This window comes from Salvelinus namaycush, chromosome 31, assembly GCF_016432855.1.
Source record: "Salvelinus namaycush isolate Seneca chromosome 31, SaNama_1.0, whole genome shotgun sequence".
Lineage (NCBI taxonomy): Eukaryota > Metazoa > Chordata > Actinopteri > Salmoniformes > Salmonidae > Salvelinus > Salvelinus namaycush.
The window spans coordinates 36242048-36261566 of record NC_052337.1 but is presented as its reverse complement, the minus strand read 5'-3'; the positions used below and the strand labels follow the sequence as shown (position 1 = coordinate 36261566).

At 42.0% G+C, this 19519-nt stretch overlaps 1 protein-coding gene across 3 annotated transcripts; it reads right to left on the bottom strand.

The window, feature by feature from the left end:
- Window positions 1–2026: 2026 nt before the first annotated feature.
- LOC120025805 (integral membrane protein DGCR2/IDD-like) lies at window positions 2027–18478 on the bottom strand. Of its 3 annotated transcripts, none has more exons than XM_038970480.1 (11): window positions 18179–18478; window positions 11665–11697; window positions 10151–10273; window positions 7003–7089; window positions 6620–6830; window positions 6431–6507; window positions 6106–6288; window positions 5666–5869; window positions 5271–5423; window positions 4809–5045; window positions 2027–4665 (listed from the first exon to the last, which is right to left on the bottom strand). In XM_038970480.1, the coding sequence occupies exons 1-11, from the start codon at window positions 18258–18260 to the stop codon at window positions 4430–4432; spliced, it is 1626 nt and encodes a 541-aa protein (XP_038826408.1). In that variant the 5' UTR covers window positions 18261–18478; the 3' UTR covers window positions 2027–4429. The 3 variants fall into 3 exon arrangements, with proteins under 3 accessions (XP_038826408.1, XP_038826409.1, XP_038826411.1); XM_038970481.1 differs by having other exon boundaries at window positions 5271–5420; XM_038970483.1 differs by lacking the exon at window positions 11665–11697.
- Window positions 18479–19519: the final 1041 nt, after the last annotated feature.

Sequence of the window (19519 nt, the reverse complement as noted above, 5' to 3'; positions counted from 1 at the left end):
AATGAGCACAGCATTTCAATAGGTCTAGTTAATGTCTAAAATAAAAATCACAGAGGCAGGCCTAATCGGTGCTTAGGAATCTGTGCAAATGCCAAGCTTAAATAGGACTGGGAAAGTGAATGCTGAGCGCTTTTTTTTCTTTCTCTGTTTGGTCAGTGGAGTGTGTCATTGCCAGTGGTCTTTACTGATGAATGTCACATAACGGGACATTGATGCGATGAAAGCTTGCCAACTCTCGGCTGAGCACCGATGCCCCCAAGCGGTAAGGTCAATTGTTTTTTAGAAAAACGATTAAGTAGCAGGTTGGAATATGTCAAATGTTAGCACTGTTTATTTTGTCAATGTATCTCCTAGTGGTCTGCCGATAAAGGGTGCCTGTCGAAGGAACAGACAGGTATAGGTGTATAGGCCTAATTTCAGGTGAAAACATATGCTGTAATAGGCTACTGATGCTTGACATGGTCTGAATAATAAATCGTACATCTTTTGGTTTCAGCCTCACTGTGAAGATAAGTTGCCTTATTGGAGCGAAGACGGATAAACCCATCTCCTATAGCCTGGGAGGAGAATTAACTTACAGGGCACCCCTTATTCCCTTCTCTATCAGCAACACACAACTGACCGTTTAGGGATTTCCCACATCTCATCTTAATCCCCCTGACATTTGGTTACAGCGGCTGAGGGATTTCCTTGACAAATCAAGAGAACTCAGTGAAATGCAGTACCTTCGGAAAGTACGCAGACCCATAGCAAAGGGCAAACTTTTTCTACATTTTCTTACATTACAGCCTTATTCTAAAATTGATTAAATAACATCCTTAGCAATCTACACACAATACCCCATAAAGGAAGAAGCAAAAACAGTATTTTTTTGTGTTCAAATTTATATAAAAAAAAAAAACAGAAATACCTTATTTACATAAGTATTCAGACCCTTTACTATGAGACTCGAAATTGAGCACAGGTGCATCCTGTTTCCATTGATTGTCCGTGCGATGTTTCTACAACTTGATTGGAGTCCACTTGTGGTAAATTCAATTGATTGGACATGATTTAGAAAGGCACACATCTGTCTATATAAGGTCCCACAGTTGACAGTGCATGTTAGAGCAAAAACCAAGCCATGGCGTCGAAGGAGTTGTCTGTAGAGACAGGATTGTGTCGAGGCACAGATCTGGGGATGGGTCCCAAAATAATTATGCAGCATTGAAGGTCACCAAGAACACAGTTGCCTCTATCATTCTTAAATGGAAGAAGTTTGGAACCACCAAGACTCTTCCTAGAGCTGGCCGCCCGGCCAAACTGAGCAATGGGGGGGGGGGGGGCCTTGGTCAGGGAGGTGACCAATAACCGATGGTCACTCTGACAGAGCTCTAGAGTTCCTCTGTGGAGATGGGAGAAACTTCCAGAAGGACAACCATCTCTGCAGCACTCCACCAATCAGGCTTTATGGTAGAGTAGCCAGACGGAAGCCACTCCAGAGCCAGGACATTAATCCAATCAAACATCTCTGGAGAGACCTGAAAATAGCTGGGCAGCAACACACCCCATCCAACCTGACAGACCTTGAGAGGATCTGCAGAGAAGAATGGGAGAAACTCCCCAAATAAAGGTTTGTCAAGCTTGTAGCGTCATACCCAAGAAAACTCAAGGCTGTAATCGATGCCAAAGGTGCTTCAACAAAGTACTGCGTAAAGGGTCTGAATACTTATGTAAATGTGATAGCAAAAACAGGATTTATATAATTTTTTTCTTTGTCATTATGGGGTACCGTACGTAGATTGGGGGGGGGGGGGGGGGACAATTTAACCAATTTTAGAATAAGGCTGTAACGTAACAAAATGTGGAAAAAGTCAAGGGTTCTGAATACTTTCTGAAGGCACTATATAGCGTAGGCAGAAGCAGGTACCCCTATTCACCCACTGCGGTCAAGTACGCAGTCAACCATCTATGGTCTCAAGTTCTCTGCTAAAACTACAGGCTTAACCTTCTCAGAGTCCTTACCCAAATTGAGACAACAGGCATCTGTCCTTCATGATACAATTTATTTGGCATTTGGTTAGATGTACATCTAACTCAGAAAAATACACAAAAGCCCCCTGCAAAAGAAGCAACAAAAATTTTAGAATTTAAAAGCTATGAAATTAAAGAGAATACAATTAAATGTATCAACAGTTGCATTTTACATGTTCTAACTCATTGAACATGTTGATAACAAAATCAACTACAGTTTAAATCCAGCAGTTGGGGATGGAGCAGGGGTTCCAATGCATTTATCTATATCAACCTGTAGGCAAGCCTCTGAGCTAAGCCTGGGCAAAGATGAGCAGAACTTTGTTTAAATTATAAAATCTGTTGGAAATCTCAGCATGCCTAAAGACTAAAACATGCACTATAGGCCCTAAAACAAGCTGAAAACGCACACAAACCAAATATTGAGATCTGACCCCCAAACACGCATGCACACACCAAAGTTTAAGATTTATTTTTTTAACAATTCAAGACATGATTTTCTTGGATAATCCACAAAAGGATTGTCTATGCTAAAAAAAACAAAAACAACTTGAGACCTACCAAAGAGAGAGAAAAAAAAATTGCTAGAGACAACCATACATAAACACATAGTACACACAAAGCTGCAATTCTCAAGATATATCTTCAACCATTTCATTGCTGCTGGTGATAGACTAAAGCCATATAGATGACCATGCTATGCAGATCCTGGCTGGTAAGGGCTTGGACTAAACTGACTCCAAAACCCTCATAGGGGCCTTTGTGCTTTCATAGGCCTGGCATTGTAGCCTTCCAACTCCTATGACCATTCAACACCACAGGTGAACAAGCAACAGGGCTCTCACAGGTCTACAGTATATACATCAGGAGTGTAAAGAATGATTGTCATAATGGGGACAAATTGTGGTTTTCCTAGTAGCTTTTTCACTACTGCGTTAGACTTTCCTGTCCGTCATCATGAAACAGGAGAAAGGGGGTTGACCACTCAATCCCATATAGGCTACTATTAAAACCTAAACAGGTAAATCCCCAATGTCATGTTATAGTCTGAATCTTAAATACACTGACATGACAATGTACATTGGTAAGAAAAGAAATACAGATCCAATGGCTTCCAAAAATGAGAATTGATGAATGTGTACATAAACCCTCACACATACATACAGACAGTTGAAGACAGAATTCATTTAGTATTAATTGTTATTATCATTTCACGAGAACACTTTTTTTAGCTTAAGAAGTTTACTTTTACAAATTTCATGAGGGGGTATAAAACAGTAAGTTACCCTTACACATCGCTAGGAGCTACAACTGAAAAGCTAACCTTCATTCACCATTCTCTTTCATGATGTGAACTCATTGACCAATGGTGGGGGGACCCTTTAACAATGTTCAGATCCCACAACAAACAAGTCACAGCCTACTTCTTACCCAAGAAAAGGGCACAATACTCAACCTACTTCAATTAGAACTCATAAAATGAAATTCAATACTGTAGCAAGATTATTTGAAAAGTTGTAGCATTTAACTCAGAAAACACAGTAATAGCAGTGTGTTAGTTGGAGCTAACACTAACCGTACCTAAATATTTTTGCAAGTTTAAAAAAACTTTTATAGCAGAATCTTTCATTTTCCTATTCAAATTTGTGCCATCAATCTGGAAGACGTCTTAGCATATCAGATTGATTGGAGAGCCCAGAAATCCCAGTTCGGAGGCGGTGCTTGTGATGGAAAAATAATGCATTTCATTCGTGGAGGAGACTTGGAGATCTAGTAGGGAGGGAGAGCAGAAGCACTCGATGCTTTGAGTTGTGTGTGATGGTCTCTAAGTCCAACAAATGACAATCCAAGCTCTGCCTCCAGGATATAAGCAAAAGGACACAAGCCATCTACCCCCTCCATTATTACCTGGTGTAATGCCCGAGGGAGTACTTACATCAGGAACATCAAGCTCAAACAACACAATTGAAAAGCTTTGTCCAATGAAAACTAGAAGCAGAAACTCAACCTCCTCGGCCCGGTGTAGTGCTGTTAGTTCTCTGTACAGAATAATCAGTCTTCATCAGTCTTCCAGATCCTTCTTCACCGGTCTGTGTTCACCTGTAGGAAAGTGGTCTGCTTCACACCATTTTCTCCAAGTTCAACTGACAGACACCCGACCGGTTTCAGTTTACCTGTTTAAGAAACATACCAGTCCGATTCTCCTCACCGCTGCACACCTCAAGGAATAGACTGGTCCCTCAATCCATCCTGATAGTCTCTACCCTCTACACTTTGCCATTCCAGTCTCTTCTCACCCTCTCCTCTAACTAAATGGACCAGTCCGCCCTCCATATGATGGACCTGTCTGACACTGTCCACCTCTCTCAATCTGTGGGTCCAGACCATAGCAGTTCCCCTCTCCCTCATCTCAGTCCTATACCATGGTGCTGAGGGAAGAGCTGCTGCTGCAGTCTGCAGGCATGGAGTCAGGGACGTGGCCGTCAGTGGGGGTGTCAGGCTCCACCAGGAGGGTACTGCTGTCGATGGAATCTTCCCGCTCCTGGGAGGACATTGGCACAGAGTCTGGCTCGGGGACAGGTGGTGGGGCATCTGTCATGGCATCTACCACATCCCTCATCTGACTTGGAATCATCTGAACTCCATGGCGTGCTGTGGAGAACAGTGAGGACAGGGTTCAGAAACAGCTAGATACTTAACATTGTATCTAATAATAATCACAACTGTTCAATTACAGGAAGTGAGTAAATCATGGTAACAACAACAGGGTGGTCCATAAGTTATTTTAGGCCTACCCAGGTCCATATAGAGAAAGCTGTCGGGGTTGATGGAGGCTTCGTAGGGAGGAGGGGGGTCGTCTGGGTGCTGGATGTCTGGGTATTTGTAGGCAGCGTAGGGTGGGGGAGGTTCCTGGAAATGAAATGCACCTCCCTCTCCATCATCAGAGAGGTGCAGGGGAGTGAGACCAGTGCCAAAAGCATCTGGGCCATAGTCAAAGCCTGGGACTCGCCGCCCAAGGTTGAAATGATGCACTGAAGATAGAGAAGGAGACAACATTTCCAACAATTTGAAACCAATGTAGATGGATACTCACAAATAAAATGTGAATACACTAAAGTACCTGAGACTAATACAGGCTAGCTAGGAGAGGTGTTCCGGGTTTTCTAAAAAGGCCAAAAAGGGTCGTTTTTTTCAAGGGATGGCAGTGAGCTTGGTGACATACGTTGTTCGTATGAGTGCGATTATATGCTGCTTACGGTTTCCTCCAATGAGTGTTTCGATGCGCTCGCGTCTGCGCTGCCGGAGCCTGTGCACCATGAACAGCAGCAGAGAGAGGATGAGGAAGGACGAGACACAGCTGACGATCAGACGCATCCCACTGGCCATGGAGTCAAACAGGTTGCTGCCTTCTGAAAGACAGTGTCCAGATTCTAATACAATTCAAATGTTTTCAATTTCTTATACAACCGTTTCTCAACTTTTGTCCTTTTACTTCCATCTTCTGAAACTACAGGGACAAACATTGAGGCACATGACAAGTGAGATGTGTTAAGAGCGCCACCTTGTGTGACATTCACAAACATCCAGTTTCTTTTTTTCCCTTCTTTTTTAATTTTTTAAATAGGGAACTGTGTGAGTATTTAGGCAGTACCTGGGTCCAGGCAGGTGAACTTGCAGCACTCCTTGGGGTCCTTGCCGAAGTGCTTGCAGCCCTCCGGCCGATTACACAGTGCGGCCACACACATCTCTGGCTCGCCGTCGTGACATGTGCAGCTCAGGCACGGGTCTTCCCCCTTAGGCGTGAAGTAGTACCCCTCAGTCACCACCTGGTCCTTTATGTCCACACATGTCTGCCCTGTTAAAGAAAATCAAAGGTTTACAACCAGAACCAAACAAAAACTATACCTACACTAACTGAGGATGCTGGACTTCCCTAATTTACATACGCATTACAGCACCCAATATTTTTGATACAGAATTATGACTCAAACAACCAGATTTCCACTGAGCATCTACACTTGTTACAATCAAGCAACTTTGACCTCTTGTGAAGCTGCATAGGTCATTGGGTTTTAATAAGAGCAGACATACTCCTCTTGCACAGGAAAGGGAACTTCTTGTAGCAGTTCTCGGCATGCCAGCTGTGAAGGCCGCGCTCGTTCATGCTCTTGATCTGGAAGCGCTGCAGCTGGGCACAGAATACGTTGTCCTGGGTCGGAGATGCCTCTCCAAATTTTGTCAGGCCCTCCGGGGGGAGGAACACCTGCATCGACCCTGAAAAGGAACAGAGAAGGGAACAAGATTAACCTAAACCAAATACAGGTTTATTGCTTTGGTTGTTTGAGCATGACCATGAGTGCTCCTTGAGTTCAACTAATCCCTTTTGATAATTTTCATTCATTTTAACTGCACCCACCTTTATAAGCCACCTCCCAACGGCCCTCCAGTGAATGGTTCCGATTGGTTATGACATACTGGTAACCCACCCAGAACCTGAATCGGAGAGAAATTGGATGAAATAAAGACTATGGGACAGTAAAGCATCAGCCTTCAGATGAACACTATATCACATCATGTAACCCATCCTTAGCAAACACATACTCACTTGCACTGGTCTCTGCGCTCGCACACTTTCTCGTCAAAATCCACCTCGATCTTGAGGATGAACTGCAGTTCCTCGTTGGTAACGAAAGTCGCCAACGAACCATTGACTTTCTGGCATGTGTCCACAGCTTGCCAGTAGTTCTCATTCCTCAGGTATACCTTGTAGCAGCTGGCTGTCTTCTCGTAGTGATGCCACCCACTTGGGCACTTCTCTGTGGAGGAGAAAAGGTGCTTTAGCACTCCTACAGTGTCCAGTAACAAAGCTTTCTATCTGTTCTTTTAGCAACACTTCCAGTAGTTTAGATATTGTTTTAAAATCTCTCTAGCTCATCTTAGATGAGTACTGAGTGAATGACTGATGGAGGTAGTTAGGTGGGGTCTTACTGTTAAAGCGCATAGGCTGGGCCACGCCGATGACATCTTCCACTTGGTCAAACTCATTGGCAAAGTGAAACGTCTCATCCTTCATGGCTGTAAGGGGGGATCCGAGAGAGAGAGAGAGAGATACCAGAGTAAGCAGTGTTTCCGTAAAAGGAATGTAGTGGCTACTGGCTGAAGATCATAAAAAACCTTCTGAAGACAACTTTGTTTGGACTCAAGGAACTTCTTATTAGGGGATGGAGAAACTGCCTTTTTAGCCCAGTCACAGGTCATCAACATTAGTTATTTCTCATGCCAAGAAATAGTCAAATGTTGACTGCTTTTGCTACAATTTATCAAATAATCTAATATGTACACAGTCCAGATGAAACAAGATGGCTGTTTTTTGGAGGTCAGATGCTGTGTGTGTACCCAATCCTTTCCAGAATTCCTATGATGCAGCCAGCGATCAGCGCTAGTTCAGGAATTAAGTAGCGGAAACAATAGGATTTCCTTCTATCGCTTACTACTGCCATATCTAACCACATTAAAGCTCTACAGCTGCACCATTGAGAGCATCTTGGCTTGCTGCATCACAGCTTGGTATGGCAACTGCACAGTCCTCGGTCGCAAGGCGTTACAGAGGGTGGTGCGGACGGCCCAGTACATCACTGGGGCCGAGCTCCCTGCCATCCAGGACCTCTATACCAGGCGGTGACAGAGGAAGGACCGGAAAATTTGGCAAAGAGCCCAGCCACCCAAGCCATAGACTGTTCTCTCTGCTACCACACAAAAAGCTGTACCGGAGCACTAAGTCTAGGACCAAAAGGCACCTGAATAGCTTCAACCCCCAAGCCATAAGACTGCTGAAGAGTTAATCAAAATGGTTAACCAAACTTAATACCCTGTTTTGCACCGACTCTCTTACACGGACTATGCACACTCACTGGACCCTACCCACTTGCTCACACTCTCCACATAAACAGAGTAACAGCAGTGTATCTATCCTGATTGCATAGTCACTTTAACCCCTACCTACATGTACATATTACATCTACCTCATAGCCCTGCACATTGACTCAGTACTGGTACCCCTTGTACAGTGGGGAGAAGAAGTATTTGATACACTGCCGATTTTGCAGGTTTTCCTACTTACAAAGCATGTAGAGGTCTGTCATTTTTATCATAGGTACACTTCAACTGTGAGAGATGGAATCTAAAACAAAAAAATCATAATGTGATTTTCTGGATTTAAGTAATTAATTTGCATTTTATTGCATGACATAAGTATTTGATACATCAGAAAAGCAGAACTTAATATTTGGTACAGAAACCTTTGTTTGCAATTACAGAGATCATACGTTTTCTGTAGTTCTTGACCAGGTTTGCACACACTGCAGCAGGGATTTTGGCCCACTCCTCCATATAGACCTTCTCCAGATCCTTCAGGTTTCGGGGCTGTCGCTGGGCAATACGGACTTTCAGCTCCCTCCAAAGATTTTCTATTGGGTTCAGGTCTGGAGACTGGCTAGGCCACTCCAGGACCTTGAGATGCTGCTTACGGAGCCACTCCTTAGTTGCCCTGGCTGTGTGTTTCGGGTCGTTGTCATGCTGGAAGACCCAGCCACGACCCATCTTCAATGCTCTTACTGAGGGAAGGAGGTTGTTGGCCAAGATCTCGCGATACATGGCCCCATCCATCCTCCCCTCAATACGGTGCAGTCGTCCTGTCCCCTTTGCAGAAAAGCATCCCCAAAGAATGATGTTTCCACCTCCATGCTTCACGGTTGGGATGGTGTTCTTGGGGTTGTACTCATCCTTCTTCTTCTTCCAAACACGGCGAGTGGAGTTTAGACCAAAAAGCTCTATTTTTGTCTCATCAGATCACATGACCTTCTCCCATTCCTCCTCTGGATCATCCAGATGGTCATTGGCAAACTTCAGACGGGCCTGGACATGCGCTGGCTTGAGCAGGGGGACCTTGCGTGCGCTGCAGGATTTTTATCCATGACAGCGTAGTGTGTTACTAATGGTTTTCTTTGAGACTGTGGTCCCAGCTCTCTTCAGGTCATTGACCAGGTCCTGCCGTGTAGTTCTGGGCTGATCCCTCACCTTCCTCATGATCATTGATGCCCCATGAGGTGAGATCTTGCATGGAGCCCCAGACTGAGGGTGATTGACCGTCATCTTGAACTTCTTCCATTTTCTAATAATTGCGCCAACAGTTGTTGCCTTCTCACCAAGCTGCTTGCCTATTGTCTTGTAGCCCATCCCAGCCTTGTGCAGGTTTTACAATTTTATCCCTGATGTCCTTACACAGCTCTCTGGTCTTGGCCATTGTGGAGAGGTTGGAGTCTGTTTGATTGAGTGTGTGGACAGGTGTCTTTTATACAGGTAACGAGTTCAAACAGGTGCAGTTAATACAGGTAATGAGTGGAGAACAGGAGGGCTTCTTAAAGAAAAACTAACAGGTCTGTGAGAGCCGGAATTCTTACTGGTTGGTAGGTGATCAAATACTTATGTCATGCAATAAAATGCAAATTAATTACTTCAAAATCATACAATGTGATTTTCTGGATTTTTGTTTTAGATTCCGCCTCTCACAGTTGAAGTGTACCTATGATAAAAATTACAGACTACATGCTTTGTAAGTAGGAAAACCTGCAAAATCGGCAGTGTATCAAATACTTGTTCTCCCCACTGTATTTGGCCTTATTTATTGTGTAACTTTTATTTTTGTTTGCAAATTCCTCTTTCTTTTTTTTTTTACATGTTTTGCAATGTTGGGAAAGGGCTCGTAAATAAGCATTTCACAGTAGTCTACACCTGTTGTATTTGGCACGTGAAGTTTTTTTTTATTTTTTAAATTTGATCTTCCCAAAACTGATTAAAAATTACAAAGCTCTAAATGAAAGACATTAACAAAAAATACGCACGTATGAGTTTGTTGGTTCCCATGACATTTAGAAAGTTGTTTTCTAAGAAATCTAGAGCTGCTCTGACTGCTGTTCAAGATGAGCCTTATAGTATTGTGGGGAATGTACGAAATCTCTGTCCTTCACTTTGGAGCATGCAACACAATATAAATGGACATAGAGTATCATGATTGTTAGGGAGGGGGACTAGAGTTCAGGATGAGGTCTAGGTACAGGGTTGAAGAGGTGTTACTTACGGGGGCAGTCCAACTCATCGCTCTTGTCCTCACAAGCAGTCCAGCCATCACACTGCCAGGACAAGGGGATGCATTGCATCTTCCCACTGAGGCAGGCAAACTGCCCAGGGCTGCAGCGCAGCTCTGAAACACAGCACAGAGGGAGGCTAACATCACACAGAGCCCCCAGTAGTTTTGACATGGCCACTACAACACAGCTCTTGGTCTCTCAGTTTTGCTTACCAACTATAAAAACATGAGTCTGGAAGATTGAGCATTTCCAGCTTTTAGGATCATTACTTAGACACCTGCCCATGTCTAGTGATAAATAAGAAATAAGGGTTTCACCATTTATCATAAACATTACATTAACAATGCAACCGATGCTTAAAATAATGAAAGTTTTCTGGGAAACAAAATTAATAAAAGAAAGCATCAAGGGAAAAACACAAAATATTTATTGGAATTCAGTTATGCAGCAATCTCTCTCAAGTATTCTGACGGAGATCAATTCAGGTCTGGTGGTTAAAATAAAATCAGAGTAGATACTAGCTATTAAACAAGACGAAAATCCTTATAACTAGAAACAAACAGGGGTCATCATTGTGAGTGCTTTGGAGAACTGCGATTAGAAACAAAAATATGAGAAACAGGAGAAATGAGGGACATGTATCAGGGCATAACAATTATCTAAAATAGGCCACTATAAAAAAATATATTTAAAAAAAGATGTAGCTTAAAGCAGTCATGACAGGCAAGACATAGGCCTACTATATACCCTTATTTAGTGTCTAGCCATAAATGTAAGTGCCAAAATAAAAAATGTATGAGGGATACAAAGTATTTTGAAAGCAGGTGATTCCACACAGGTGTGGTTCCTGAGTTAATTAAGCAATTAACATCCCATCATTCTTAGGGTCATGTATAATAATGCCCAGTTGCCCATTAAATTTGGCTACAATGGCTAGAAGAGAGGGATCTCAAAGGAGCATAGGGGGTTTAAAGGGTGTATGTCTCAGTCAGAGTTCCACACACTTCAAATCTATGCCATGGCACACTGAAGCGGTTCTGGTGGCTCAACGCCCTATTAGACGCTTGTTGGCATTTCCTTTATTTTGGCAGTTCTGTATATTCCTTAGTAACAGAGAAGCAGAGTTAAGTGGGTCAGCGTCTCTGCACTATGTGTGATTAACATGAGACGTGCCACTGCATCAGGGGTTCTCCTGTGAGAAGGTATTAGGCCTAGCTTTCTAAAGCAGTTAGAACTCTTCTCACTATGGCCCTGAGCAGATATAGGCCTGGCGTCTAGACAATCACACTGGATACTTTGAAGGTAGTTCAATATTGTTAAAGGAGTTGAAAGCATATAAAAAATAACTGTTAGAGTAAATATCTGAGTTCAATGGAAAAACAAAGCACTGCTGTGAATGGGAAGATTCAACAGAGGCACAAGCTGAGGATAGAGATGAGTAACCAAAATAGCTGGAGCCTGGCAGACCTATACATCCACTGCACTAAAAGGAGATGCTGCTTACCCGACAATAATCTTGCCAGAGCTAGCCGTGGACCTGAAACAAAACAAAAAAGCAATTTCTGATGAACTAACCCTTTGAATCTCAAAATTCCCAGTTTGGAATGTTCCACCACAAAGGGAAGGGAAAATTTTGGAGGGAACTGTATGATGACAGAAATGACAACATGTGAAAAAAGGTTTTACAGAAAATGTCATTCGTATTTCACGTCGCATTCACTAGATACCATTTCTGAGCAAAGATCAATGTAACCGAGGAAACTTTGGGTATTTAACCATCTGTTATTTTGATGTTTGAGTTGACCCAAAAGTCACCAGGACCACACACTCTTCCAATAAAAGTTGAAAATTTGTGTTCTGTCTTTTTGTAATAACATCCCGTTTACATGGACGCATAGAATGTAACCTAGGTTGGAGCCATACATTGTGTGTGTGTATATATAAATAAAAGAATGTAGCCTAGGCTATTCACAACGAAGCAAGTCGGCCAAAACCACCCGTGTTTGTATTTATTAAAGGCCCCAATTAGCAGCAGCTACTCTTCCTGGGATCCAGCAAGCTTAAGGCAGTTGTTATATATTACATTTCATAACACTTTACCCAATACATTTAGTGTTCCCTCAGGCCACTACTCCACTATCCCATATTTACAATACAACATCCATGTGCACGTGTGTAGAGTGCGTGTCTTATCATGTGTGCATCTCCAAGTCCCCGCTGTTCCATAAGGTGCTTTTTTTTTTTAATTTTAACAATCTGATTCTACTGCTTGCATCAGTTACCTGATGTGGAATAGAGTTCCATGTAGCCATGGCTCTATGTAGTACTGTGCGCCTCCCATAGTCTTTTCTGGACTTGTTATAATCTCCACCCGGCACAGCCAGAAGACGACTGGCCACCCCTCAGCCTGGTTCCTCTCTAGATTTCTTCCTAGGTTCTGGCCTTTCTAGGGAGTTTTTCCTCGCAACCGTGCTTCTACACCTGCATTGCTTGCTGTTTGGGGTTTTAGGCTGGGTTTCTGTACAGCACTTTGTGACATCAGCTGATGTAAGAAGGGCTTTATAAATACATTTGATTGATTGAATAGACCTCTGGTGGCATGTCTTGTGGGGTATGCATGGGTGTGCAAGCAGTTTAAACAGACACCTAGGTGCATTCAGCATGTCAATCTCTCCTCCACTTTGAGCCATGAGAGAATTACATGCATATTAGTAATGTTAGCTCTCCGTGTACATTTAAGTGCCAGCCGTGCTGCCCTGTTCTGAGCCAATTGTCATTTTCAGAGGTCCCTCTGTGGTACCTGACCACACGACAAAACTAGAACCTGTAGAACCTGCCTTGTTGATAGTGTTGTTAAAAAGGCAGAGCACCACTTTATTATGGACAGACTTCTCCCGATCTTAGCTACTGTTGTATCAACATATTTTGACCATGACAGTTTACAATCCAGAGTTACTCCAAGCAGTTTAGTCACCTCAACCTGCTCAAATTCCACATTATTTATTACAATATTTAGTTGAGGTTTAGTGAATGATTTGTCCCAAATACAATGCTTTTAGTTTTTGAAACATTTAGGACTAACTTATTCCTTGCCACCCATTCTGAAACTAACTGCAGCTCTTTGTTAAGTACTTCAGTAATTTCACTCGCTATAGTAGCTGATGTGTATAGTGTTGAGTCATTTGCATACATAGACACTGGCTTTACTCAAAGCCAGTGGCAATTCATTAGTAAAGATTGAAATAAGAGGCCTAGACGGCTGCCCTGTGGAATTCCTGATTCTACCTGGATTATGTTGGAGGCTTCCATTAAAAAGAACACCCTCTGAGTTATATTAGACAGGTAACTCTTTATCCACAATATAGCAGAGGTGTAAAGCCATACCACAGACTATGATTGATAACCAATCAGTTATTTGTGTAAGTGCCATGCTTGTTGAATGTCCTTCCCTATCAAGCTCTCACCCGGCCCCCGAATTAAAACCTTGAGGTTAAGTCAATAATAGGTTCTTCCACCACTTGCAGTTTAACAGGCGATGGTTTATGAGGTTAGACAAATACACTACTTGGACAAAAGTGTTTGAACACCTGATATTCCAAAATCATGGGGATTAATATGGAGTTGGTCCCCCCTTTGCTGCTATAACAGCCTCCACTCTTCTGGGAAGGCTTTCCACTAGATGTTGGAACATTGCTGCGGGGACTTGCTTCCATTCAGCCACAAGAGCATTAGTGAGGTCGGTTACTGAAGATGGGCAATTAAGCCTGGCTCGCAGTCAACATTCAAATTCATAACAAAGGTGTTCAAAGGGGTTGAGGTCAGGCTCTGCAGGCCAATCAAGTTCTTCCACACCATCAACAAACCATTTCTGTATGGACCTTACTTTGTGCAAGGGGGCATTGTCATGCTGAAACAGGAAAGGGCCTTCCCCAAACAGTTGCCACAAAGTTGGTAGCACAGAACTGTCTACAATGTCATTGTATGCTGTAGCGTTAAGATTTCCCTGCACTGGAACTAAGGGGCCTAGCCCGAATCATGAAAAACAGCCCCAGACCATTCTTCCTCCTCTACCAAACTTTACAGTTGGCACTATGCATTCGGCCAAGTAGAATTATCCTGGCATGTGCCAAACCCAGATTAGTTCATCGGATTGCCAGATGTTGTCCGGAGTGATGAATCTCGCTTCACCGCGTTTCCACTGCTCCAAGAGTCCAACAGCGGCAAGCTTTACACCACTCCAGCTGACGCTTGGCATTGCACATGGTGAACTTAGGCTTGTGTGCGGCTGCTCGGCCATGGAAACCCATTTCATGAAGCTCCCGACGAACAGGGGCAGTTTGGAACTGGCTAGTGAGTTTGCAACAGAGGACAGACAATTTTTACGCGCTTCAGAACTCAGTGGTCCCATTCTGTGCGCTTGTGTGGCCTACCACGTCGTGGCTGAGCCGTTGTTGATCCTAGATGTTTCCACTTCCCAATAACAGCACTTACAGTTGACCGGGGCAGCTCTAGCAGGGCAGAAATTTGACGAACTGACTTGTTGGAAAAGTGGCATTCTATGACGGTGCCACATTGAAAGTCTCTGAGCTCTTCAGTAAGGCCATTCTACTGCCAATGTTTGTCTATGGAGATTGCATGGCGGCGTGCTTGATTTTATACACCGGTCAGCAACGGATGTGGCTGAAATAACAAATCCACTCATTTTAAGGGTTGTCCACATACTTTTGACCAAAAATAATGTTTCAAGGCAACAATCAACAATAGCTAGTCTAAATTATCTTTAGGTTACTTATTGGGACAATGAAACAATAGCTAACAAAAAACAGCAGATGGCCCAGTCTTGTGTTGCTCCTGCGACATAGCAATCTAAAGTTTGCTTTGCGTGCCTGTTTGCTAGCTGAAATGCAGCTTGCAAATTACACTGAACAAAAATAAAAAAGCAACAAATTAATTAATTAGGCTCCAATCTATGGATTTCACATGACTGAGAATACAGATATGCAACTATTGGTCACAGATACCTTAAATAAAAAAGGTAGGGGCATGGATATTGCCGGGAACTGGAACACGCAGTCATGCACGTCGATCCAGAGCATCCCAAACATGCTCAACGGGTGACATGTCTGGTGAGTATGCAGGCCATGGAAGAACTGGGACATTTTTAGCTTCCAGGAATTGTGTTCAGATCCTTGCAACCTGGGGCTGTGCATTATGCTGAAACATGAGGTGACGGTGGTGGATGAATGGCCCAAAAATGGGCCTCAGGATCTCATCATAGTATCTCTGTGCATTTATAAAAAATAAAAAAAAAGATTAATCAGCTGTCCTGTTGGCTGGTCTCAGACGATTCCGCAGCTGCCAGCTAAAATCAATTCACTAACGTAGCACTTTGCGATAATATGCAAACCATAGCACAAAATATGCTGATTGATTTCAAAGCTGATTGACAACAAAAAAACATTAACTTATTCGATCTCTCTCCCGCTCACGTTTCTCCCAAAGATTATCGCCGATCTCCTCTCGCCTAGAGAAAAACAATTAATTGTCCCAATGGAAGGAAAACTGATTGTCATCTGTAGCCCCATGTAATCAGCCAAAACAAGCTCAATAAGCCAGTGCATGCATGCATTCCTATTGAATATGCATTCAACGGTATTGTGGATAGGCTACATCTTGTTTATCAATAGAGATTTACCATTCAAATAAATGCTTACCATATTGTTATGTAGTTAGATTGTTTTTACCAAAGTCAAATTGATTGTATGATTGCATAATTGATTCATTAATGCATAAATGGCTGTCTCTGAAAAATGACGTATGATTTTTTTCTCTCCAATGTAATGATATTGAACTCAAAAGATGTCCAACAATTGAACAGGGCCCAGTTTCCCGATAGCGATGGAATTTAGGCTTACGATTGTTTTAACGATGCCTCGTTCCAACAATGGCCGAAGACTTAACATGCATTTGCCAAAACACCAAGCAGGGAGAACATTCACTAGGTGCGTCGCTGAGGCATACAGTCTATACTGATAGGAACGAAAGAAAGTCAGCGCTGCTCTCAGATCAGCTTTATCCATTCAAATCTTACCTTAACATTATAATTATTCCACAATACTGACAATGGGTCTGCTCCTACAAAGATATTACCACGGCTGCAAATTCTGAGGCGGCTTATTCTAATGCTTAGTTTACCCTATAATAATGCACTAAATAAAGATTTGGCACATCATTGCACACCTGTTGTTACACATCATGAAACAGAGGTAAAAATGACAGACAGTAGGCAGCCTACAATTAGCAAAATAGATCTCAATTGAATGAAAATGAAATTAATTTCAATATTGTTGAATTATATATGCTTATGTAACCTTTCTGAATGCAGTCATCTCAGTTCTCATTTGAGGCATATTTTTATCATTTGTTTGCAGTGCAGAGTGACTAACTGAAATGTCAGTTATTTTTTGGTTTTTAAACTAAATATTTGAATTCCCTTTAGTTTTTTGTTATTTTTTCCCCCTGTGAGCCCAATGTGAACATTGCCCAGTTTCTCTAGAGATAAAAGTCAGACCTAGCCTGAACTGTGGGATGTTGTAGGGAGTTTCCAACATGCCCATATTCTACATAGTTTTGCGCATAAACCGTGGTAATTAACTGTAATGACAATAATCCATTGAGCATCTACTTGTCCAGTCTGTTGTTCTTTTACGACTGCTACTGAAGAGACAAGAATGTGCGATTGTGAGGGGATATAGAGAGCAGCTGTTGCTTCGCCAGGTATCTCTACCTGAAAAATACAGTATCAATGTGATAGATTGTTGGTATTCAGCCGTCAAAAGTTAGTTTTAGTTACTTAGTTACTTTGAAGAACTGCAAAATAGTGATTGTCAGACAGCAAGCAGCTCTATAGAGATCAGATGACTTGGAATTAAATAAAGTAATCAAATAAAATAAACGTAATATAGAAAATTGAAATATTTTATTCATGTAAAGTAATGTAAATAAATGGTTAATAGGTGATAAGCAATAATGGGCAGTCACTACCATCATTGGACTTAATTGTTTTAAACCCAATCGAAACTGAACACGTGATTATTTCTTAATAATCGAAACGAACTGATTTTTTAAAAACACTAACCACTCAGCACTATTCGCTTGTTTGTAACAATTGCAAAGTCTTTGGCAACTGTCTTTGTAGTCAACTTCTTAAAATCATAGGCGGTCAGAGACAGATAAACATATTGATTATATGTTTAGCAGAGATCTGTGGTGACCCGGTAGGTGGGGAACGCGCGTAGTTAGTTATTCTACTGGCGGTCCGTAAATAACGAACGTTTTCATGTGCAACTTTAGTAACATAACGATGGGTTTGGGAAACAGCTCGGAGATTTTTTGATAATCGGGCCCAGAGCAGTAACGTTAGCTAATTTACAAGCTGAGTTTGTCTGGATCAAGTGCGATTCCATGACTAATATTTTTTGCCGTGGTATCGTTTTGGTATCGAGTATTGTGATACTAAACTTGTTATCGAAGTCAAAATGCTAATAAGGTGACAAGACTAGATAGTACTGGGTTCTGGAAATAAAGTGCAGCAGCTACAGCTAACGACGTTAGCTAACTAAAGCTGCTAACTAGTAACGTTAATGCTAAACTTTCATCAGGCTAGCTATAACTTGTAAACGTTCTCTCCAGCAAAGTGTAAACCATACTGAAGATGGAACTGCAAAATATATCTAACTAGTTACAACTCAATATTGAAATATGTCCCCATAACTCATTTTAAAATAAAATGATATACGTTAACGTTAGATAACTACGCAGTAAGTGGGCTAGTGAGCCCACACCGCGCGCTGTTCACTAAAGGCGGCGGCAAAAATTGAGACCAGTGGATAAGCTAGCTAGAAACGCCATTTACACTAGCTAAATTCCCGTACAATTAGGCCTACCATAGCTCACGGGTATAACGTTACATACAAAAGTAAGCTAGCTGACAACCAATTGCATTTCACCGGTCTTACCTGTTCGTGGTGGGTCTGTTAAAGTGAGGACGAAGAGCAAAGAGAGAAGGACGTAACTGCTGCTGTCAGCCTTTGGCAACATTTATCCTCCATTCATAGTAACTCCTCTACTCAGAAATAAATTAAACCGAGATCCAACGTTTGCTTCCGACCTATCAGCGCCAAAGATAGTTCCTAGCCATTCAAAAACATGAAAATATATGGTAGATAACGAGCTACATCCTTATTATTAAGCCCTGTTTTTCATTCGGCCTGTCCAACAATGTATTCCTGAACGGAAATAAAACAAGATGGCTCCGTCCTCCCATCACAACAATCCCAAACGGCCACAAAGCCTATCAGCTGGTGGGTTGGAGGCGGAGTTTTCTAAAGTTATTGTCATACAGTCATTGGTTATTGTATACGAAATGTGTTACGGTCAATGACTGTATATATGAACGTTACAGTAACCTAATTGTGTCCAGAGTGATACAGTATTCATTTTATATTAATCGGTTTGTTTTGAGTCATTGCAAATAATGCTACACCTTAACCTAATGGACAGCAGCATTTTTTTTTACGTTTATTTTATCAGGGAGTCATACAGAGACCAAGGTCTCTTTTACAGATGAGCACTTAACTACATAAAATAGAGACATCAAAGTATAAATATAAATGCCAGCAGAAAGAAAAACACGATAATAAAAAACAAACACATCGATAAGGTCCTCAATCAGCTTTCTGAATTGCTAGAGGCACCAGAACATCAAATGTAATATATTTTTTTAAAGATTGTTAAACAAATAAGGTGCAAGACCAAAGGAATTTCCAGAGTTGGCTATCCCTGAGACCGGATGGGGTAACTCGTATGTCTAAAGTTTAGTACGGATGTTAGGTACCGTGGGACTGGTACAGGGATCTATATAGGAAAACAGCAATGTATCAACAACCTACGTGACATCAGAGTCCAACCAACTTTCTGGTAGAAAATGCAGTGATGAGTACTACAATTACCGCTTTTATAAGTATTGTAAACATATTTATCATGGCTATTAAAATGTCATGAATCATTATGAAAATGGATGACGCCCGAGTTTCCGATTAGTAATTCCAAATTGGATGATCGTTCAAAAAAAATGTCCCCGTCCGAGCTCATTTTCCCCCCACCGAGTTGTCATGAACGCACCATTATGGCATACATAAATGGCTCTGCTTTTGAGGAATTAAACGTTCCATTATGACACAAATTGATGTCATAGAAACAAACTTCATACGTAATTGCCCACGTTTATGATAAAATATTGATTAGTAACATTGACCCCATGTGTATCTTTGATATTCAACTATGAACGGAGTTCAACA

Coding starts and splice junctions, on each gene's coding strand:
- LOC120025805 (XM_038970480.1), bottom strand. CDS start 18,260: ATGTTGCCAAAGGCTGACAGCAGCAGTTACGTCCTTCTCTCTTTGCTC. Junction 10,274..11,664: donor TCTGGCAAGATTATTGTCGG/GTAAGCAGCATC, acceptor GCTGTGTTTCAG/AGCTGCGCTGCAGCCCTGGG. Junction 7,090..10,150: donor CGATGAGTTGGACTGCCCCC/GTAAGTAACACC, acceptor CCCCCCTTACAG/CCATGAAGGATGAGACGTTT.